General features: G+C 49.8%; 2 protein-coding genes across 2 annotated transcripts; one reads left to right on the top strand and one right to left on the bottom strand.

The window, feature by feature from the left end:
- Positions 1–448: 448 nt before the first annotated feature.
- Positions 449–1485, bottom strand: BDW70DRAFT_124840 (uncharacterized protein). The gene has a single exon (XM_073734845.1). It carries the CDS (start codon positions 1150–1152, stop codon positions 571–573), a length of 582 nt encoding a protein of 193 aa, XP_073591578.1. The 5' UTR covers positions 1153–1485; the 3' UTR covers positions 449–570.
- A 4463-nt stretch (positions 1486–5948) lies between these two features.
- BDW70DRAFT_164198 (uncharacterized protein) lies at positions 5949–7451 on the top strand (the record flags this gene model as incomplete). Its single annotated transcript, XM_073741433.1, has 3 exons — positions 5949–6113; positions 6364–6740; positions 6827–7451. The coding sequence occupies 3 exons, from the start codon at positions 5949–5951 to the stop codon at positions 7449–7451; spliced, it is 1167 nt and encodes a 388-aa protein (XP_073591577.1).
- Between the last annotated feature and the right edge of the window lie 7 nt (positions 7452–7458).

Here is a 7458-nt window from a genome sequence, read left to right as displayed (position 1 = left end):
TTTTTTTTTTTTTTTTTTTTTTTTTTTTTTTTTGGGTGGGCGCTGGAGGGAGGAAATGGCTTGCCAGGCGGTTGTTGCATGACAAGGAGATAGTTTCAGGGCGTTGCCCATGCCGTCAAGACACGTAACCTGGAGTGAGGGGCAGGAATAAGGAAAAAGCAGAAAGTAGTCATTATTCCTAGGAGTCCAAGAGCCTCTGGATGACACTTAGTACAAACAAATCCCGTGTTGGAGACTTTATGCGGGTCTACGGGAAGGAGCCCCGACGTCCCGGTAATGGCTCTATTGCGGCTTTTCGATGGCAGCAGCCTAAATGAGGAGGAAGCAACCCGGCAAGTTAGATGTGGTTAGTTTCTGCTCATCTCAGCAAGTGGTCCCACATGGCTATTGTATTCCGGCCCACAACCCCGATCAAGATGACCCTCGGCGTGCCGATGAGTAACACCATATAATATCCTAAAACCATGCTTCATATCCAGCTTCCAGAATATCCGAGGCCGAATAATCCTACCTTCTTCAATCATGTCTGTTGTCTGGGGCCGAAGTGCCCAACCCATCCCCTCACTTGCTCTAGGGGCCAGTTCTTAACTGGTACTTATCCATAAGCAAGAGAACCTCACAAGTGTGCCGTGTGCCCATATCGACCGTTTTTGTTATCTCTGCTGGTAAGTTGAGCATCAAGTTTCTTATTTGAATAAATATGATCTTATCATCATGAGGCTCTGCGAGCTCTTGGAGCTGAGGCTGAGGTGTCTGGCGTTGCTCTTGAGAGTCGTTGTCACCTTGGACCGCCACACGGTCTTCAGGCTTGGCCCATGTATGAGCACTGATGGAGACTAAGCCGGGATCAAACAGCGTGTATGCGGGAAGTAGACGTTCGATATCGACATGGATATGCAGGCAATCCTGGACGTCCTGGCATTGGTTATACAAATGCAATCGGGGATGATTATTAGAAGCCGCCTTCGAGCTGAGGCCATTGCACTTCCACAGGTCAATGAAAGACAGCATAAACGTCAGCGGCATTTCCGGAGTAAAGCCTCGGCGTTCGCACATTCGATATAACATGCTCACAAATGCGGCCTGGAGGGGCAGGGCTCGCTGAAAAGCAATATTTGCTATTTCAAGATAACTGTGATGTGCGAGACACATAGCACTGATTCTCAGCCGTCGTTGCTCATATATCCTTCCTAGTCAAACCGTTCTGCATCGATAACTGTGGCTCCTGCCTGCTCTCCAATTTTGAATTTAATCTGCTCCTGGTCCCCCTGAGTGACTTCATGATCGCGATTAGCCATTGTCTGCGACTCGGTAATGGCGTCGCCGGAGCGTCGAGTCGAGGGGGTATGGCTGCGGATTTGCTTCGGAATCCTCCTGCGACATAGCTTCAACATTGTCACCCGCCTCCAACATCGGCATCTTGCAATCTTCGCATTTGAGTGGCATGGGAACAATACGGTCTTCAACACGCATGCTATCACACTGTATATCTTGAGGCACATCGGCTGCCGACGTGCTTTCATCCGCGCCATCTGTCTCATCGTTCGAAAGAGGCCCCAGAGCCGTCGGAGCTGTCATTCTCATAATCTGACTCCTTTCAAGACTCCACTGGCCTGCTATCGGATTTTGAGGCAGAGAGGGGAAGCAAAAAAAAGAACGAAAAAAAAGGCCACAGCAAAGCTGTTTTGCCCGGCGGACAAGTGGCTGCGGCGGATGCCTGAAGGAAACATTGACAGGGCACTACTGCCGCATCCAATATCCGCCCAGCTTGACTTCAAGCATATGCTCCTCTGGCCGTACCTTTTTGAAAAAAGTTGTCTGTTTGTCGAGTTGAGCGTCCAGCCACAGCCTGGTATATGCTATGCCCTCGTCCTAATCACGCTGCACCATCTTGGTCTAGAAGAGTAGCTGAACCATCGCCGGACCAATCAATAACCTATCCCCTTGTTCTAGTATGCAAACTTTAATAGACGTACTGTATTTAGCTAAAGGTAGCCATAGTAGTAAGTAATATTATAATCATTATTATTATAGGTTGATATATATCTAGATTTCTAGGGAGCATACATATTGCACGGGCACCAAGAGCTTGTTATGTATATGACTTGCTACTTACCAACTATATAAGACCCATCTGGCTTTTCCCTCTTCCAGAAGAAGTTATGATTTAAGGTATTGCTACATTAAGGGAATAATAAACGAGCCAAAAAGGTAATACCTTTATTATATTCTCCCACTAGAAATTTACTATACATGCCTTGTTTACAAAGATAATACCTTCTACTAGTAGGTCTAGATTTCCGAAGCGTCTATCTTTCTAATTAGAACATCTAGGAAACCTTGAGACCAGTGCGATATACAGTCAGGGCTTGCTGCCGTGAAAGCTCCAAGGGGACTAACGGCTGGGGCACAAACCTATACGAGACGAGTCTACTTTCGATTATCGAAAGTAGCAAAAGATTGCAACATATTACTAAAACAGAGAAATGGAAAAGACTAATGAACGCAAATCCCCGCCCAATTCCCAGCTACAAAACCGGTCCTTTCAGCTCAGAGCCCAAAACTCCTTTCCCGCCATCGACGTGTATCCATGGAGTAAGATTGATGGATTGATGCTGCTCAGCCGATAGAGGGGTTGCGATACGGCTACGCATTTGTTGCTCTGCAAAGTCCCTTGGCTCTAGGTAATCAATCGTCGAATCATCCTGGACAACCCGCATCGGCGCCGAGAGGAACGGAAGTATAACTGCATCTTCCAGAGAGGGATACGTATCGCGCCACTGGAGGAGGGACGTGCAGCTGAAGTCTGCTAATATGGTAACTAGTGTTAGAGTTCAGTTGTAATGGTGATAGAAGAGTGCGTACCATGTCCACTCACCGTGCCGCGAGTGCAGATGGAATATGAGTCACGGTCATGGTTTCTACCAAAGGACTGGGTACCGCTGTGAAGAAGGTGCTAGTATCAGGGAGCAATTCAGCGACAGATTAGCCTGGGCCCTCTGGGTAGTACGCCAACCCCTGAGGGTTAAGGCTTCTCACATTGACGGGGAGACCAACATCCTATATCGTTTGAAAGCATGAGGTCAGGGTTGCCAGCAGCGAGGGGGCCGGTCGTTAGCCGTAGCAGCAACCAGAGAACCATAGACTGGAGATGCAAGGATAGGATAATTGTTGTCACCAAGGTGGAAGTGTGCGGCAGGGGCAGAGTGGCCGCGGTTAGAGCTGATAATAAAATCTTGATCCTGGACTGGATATAAGGGATGCGGTCACCTTTGAGTTCATTACATGTTAAATCCGTGCAGAGAAGATAGTGGGCCGTTCTTGCCAGCGTAGCAATAACAGAACGCATCTTCTTATCATGATCACATAGTCACCTCAGTGAAGATTTTCCGGCTGCCAGTCAGGCTCATTGCCGCCATCTAAAGGGAAAGCTAGGGACATTGGCCTCGTTAACATAGATGCCAACTGTCGCTTTCTAGTTAACTAAAGGCAGTTCGTCGGCCATAATGGGAGGTGGAATCACTGGAGGAATGTGCCTGCTGAATTGAGCTATGGGCTCGAGAGGGACTAAGTATCTCTGGCCTTTAGATAGTCCACAGCCGGCATCCGAGACCGGTTCCTCCCAGCAGACCTATTTCATTTATATTGTCAACCCTGTTATTCGATTCTTTCTCTCCCTTTGCAAGGGTTGCTGTCTGCCATGACGCTGACCCAGTTACATACCCATTCATCTTTCCACATCATATTACATGTTCCCTCTGCTTGAGTACCCTGTTTCTACCTCTTGCTTAAGCTATAGCCCCCCCCAAAACTCCATCGCGATTTCCCTGAAACAGGTGTGCCAGAAGCGTCGGTCAAGTGGAGTTTCGTCCTTCCGCAATCTCGTACACTGGGTCCATCCTCTGACTTGACAAGCATGCGGCTGGCCTACTCCAAAATCCGGGTCAAGTAACGCCGCTACCATGGGAAATGCCTTTCAGTCAATGGCGGCAGGCTCTTTCTGTCTCTGAAGAAGTGTTGACATGCAGAAGCCGGCACATTCCTTCGGAGCGGACTCACTCGTGGCGTTCGAGCTGCGGTTCCGGTAGACGAACGAAATTTAGGATGAGTTCTCCGTCTTCGACATTCTACCAGACCGCGGCGTTTCCGAGTTAGGCAAGCAAGCCACCATTGAAAGCCAATATGTGCGGAAGTCGCATGATATTCAGAGAACAGGATCATTTTTTGCAGGCCCAGGTGGAGTCTAAGCCTCGCGCGTAAATCTATTTGTATTTAGTGTCAAGCGGTCCGGGTAGGGTGGCTAAAAACACCTGATCAATATACGTGAGTAGGCTGCGGCATAACCGCGGCTAACCGCGGTTAACCATCACCTCACCGTGAGATTTTGATAACGTCACTCTGTGGTAAGTTAATGGTTATAGCTAGGTTATAACCACAGTAACCCTAGTTAACCTGTAAGAGACGTGTCCAGGCAAGCATCTCCCAACTGGGCCACGGCATGATCTGCCTGGATCGCACCTATAAAGCTGGTCCGTCGTTACATAACCTTACTAGTATGAATACTATAAACCTACCAAGATTATAAAAATACATAGTTTATGCTGTTTTACTTGGGAGTATTTATATAGACTTATTAAACCACGGGTTGGGGCGGGTTTTTAGGGCTAGCTGATCCGCCCGCTGTCACGGGGCCAGCTCGAGCCTCATCCTGGGCACCGCGCCCGGGATGAGATTGTGCCGCTGCTGACCACCCGGTCAGCTGAGATTTCCTGAGCTCCGGCTCCGATCCAAATCAGAACCTCGAGCTACGTCTTGTCTTGTCTATGCACCTGTCTGATAGCCTGACTCTGTAGCCTGCCTGTCGTATCTACTCCGTCATTCTGCTCTGAATATATTACAGTATCAAAATACTATAATGTATTAATTTTTAGTGTAGATATGTATTCTAAATACAGTAACTTACATACTTAGACCTCTTGCAAACCCAGCTGGTTGCCCCGCCGGGCTCCGGGTCAGCCGAAAATATCCAAAACCCAATGGATTATTCAAAGGTCCAACCCAACCCAATTCCTGGCGGGTTTGGGCGGGTTTAACAAGTCTAGGAAGATCACACTGCTTAGCAGGAACACTCCGGGGGCGGAAGTCCATGTCAAGCCTACAAATGTCACGGGGCTGGATTATCCAAGGATGGAGCATCACTGCTAGGCGTATAGATTGATATCAGCCGTCAGAAATACAAACGAATGAAGATCTAATTTTCTCAATCTAGCTGCATTTAGTGGTTTGAGTATTTGAATAACAAGCAATTCGAGTCTGATAAATCAGCTCGAAGAGACATAACTTTTTGAGGCATTGAAATAACAGAGATCTCTGCATATGCTTCTGCGAACCGGAGCTTGCAGTTCTGACATCTCTGCAATAGGAAAGTGCCACATATGCCTAGCGGCCACAACCCACAGGCAGTTTATGGCCTGAACAACACCCAAAATCCACGGGGGCGGATCAACTAAATCTATAAACTCGCCCTGACCCGCGCTTTGACAATTCTAGACTAATTAGGTTAAAGACTAGTTCACAAATCCGACAGATATTGAACCACTTGAGGCGCCCTCACTTCAGTGTACAAGGAAATCCCGAACCACTAGCGCCAAAGCTTCCTCCGGACGCTTAGGACCTCGGCGCCGTAAGCATTAGCCCAGAAACAGGGTACATTGGAGTTTGATTCTGGTAGGCTGCTCGCAAACAACAGCATTGATGTTCAGACTGTGTAACCGCCTCGCATTCCCTGGGCGCTGCCAGCCTCGTTTCAAACCTTTGAGATATCAGGCCTGCCCCCCTGCCCCTCCCCCTCTTCTACAAAATGCTCACTATCCACTATTATATGCGATGAGCGTTCCGCTACAAAGTTCAGAGTCCCAGACTTGGTTTCGAGCCAAATTACGAACAAGATGGTATGGACTATCGCAGAAGATAACCACTTGGGTAGAGGGTTTCTGGGGACAGTCCTCGCCCTCTTTGTGATTGATCTGTTCTGCATGCTCATCAGGTTGTACACTCGCTTCTTGCAACAGACTCGGCCGGAGCTTAGCGACTATATGCTCCTTGTTGGCTTTGTAAGTCTCTCTTTCTTTCTCTCTTTGCGGTCTTTTTCCAGAACCAACCAAGAGTGTTCGTCACTTAGATCATGACCAGCGGGTCTGTAGTCATGATGTGGGCCACCTACTCACACGGCTTCGGCCTCGACCAGAGCCGCTTTACACTGGCCGACGCCGAAATGTCCTGGAAGGCAAGTCCAAGTTTTCCCTTGCAAGCATTGCACCACTCAGCCTGATAAAACAGAGCTCCAGGAACTAACACACTTAGTTGATGGCACCCGGATCCATCGTCTGGTTCGGCTCAACAACAGCAATCCGCGTCTCGATGACGATCTTCTACCGGCAGCTTTTCCATCCCGTCAAGACGTTCATCCTCATTTCAGGCGGCGTTATCGCGCTCAACGGGCTTGCCTTCTTTGTCGTCATCATGACCAGCTTGCTCATCTGCCGCCCGATGCGCTACGCGGCCTTCCCTGAGGGCGACGGCCACTGCGGCGACATACGCTCGTTCCAGAGCTACACCTCTGTCTCGGCGATCGTGCTCGACGCTATCACCGTCGCGCTGCCGATGCCGCTGCTGTGGAATTTGTCTATGACGAGGCGTCGGAAATGGGGGCTTAGTGCTATCTTTGGGTTGGGGATTCTGTACGGCTTACCTCTTTTCGTTCTCCCCTCTTCTCTTACCCCATGTACTTAGGCTATGTACCACTACTAACCACCAAAAACAAAAGCATCTGCGCCCTAACAATCCTCCGACTAATAATCTCCTATCAATACGAAACACACAACTCAACCATCCAGTCTGCCGTGGCCCAGTTCCTCTCCGCTCTCGAGCCCACCCTTGGCATCATTATCGCCTGCATGCCCTTCTTCCCGGCCTTCATCGCCCGCCTCCGCAAGCGCCACCGCCAGCACCGGCAATTCTTTCGCCTCGGGAGCAACGGGCAGAGTCGCAGCAGCAGTGGCGGCAGTAACCCGGCGCAGTATGGGAATAGCTCCAGCGCTGCTGCTGCCGCTGGGACGAACGCGATGGCTGCGCCGCCGCCGCGGTATCCCGCTTCGGCGAGCTCGCATAGCCCGCATGGGCATGGGAAGCACCCACACACGCATCACCGCTTCCAGGAAGATGAGGACGAGGATGTCATATCGCTAGCGTATCCGCTGGGGTTCGCGGCCGGTCAAGGGGGCGAGCACTACTACTCAACAGTTGAGCTTGGCCTCTTGGAGGAGCAGCGACGCGGGCAGGGCACAGCGATGCCGGCTGCTGCGCGGGTGGCGAACCAGGGGAGGATCTATATAACACGTGATTTTGATATCCAGTCGCATAGTCCTAAGCCTAGTTATGTTCAAGTCTGAAACGAAA

The sequence above is a fragment of the Aspergillus foveolatus genome (genome assembly GCF_047715535.1).
Source record: "Aspergillus foveolatus strain CBS 279.81 unplaced genomic scaffold BDW70scaffold_95, whole genome shotgun sequence".
NCBI lineage: Eukaryota > Fungi > Ascomycota > Eurotiomycetes > Eurotiales > Aspergillaceae > Aspergillus > Aspergillus foveolatus.
This window is presented reverse-complemented; position numbering and strand designations above follow the sequence as displayed.

What these genes read in the sequence shown, in the direction of transcription:
- BDW70DRAFT_124840 (XM_073734845.1), bottom strand. Translation starts at nt 1,152, where the DNA reads ATGTGTCTCGCACATCACAGTTATCTTGAAATAGCAAATATTGCTTTT.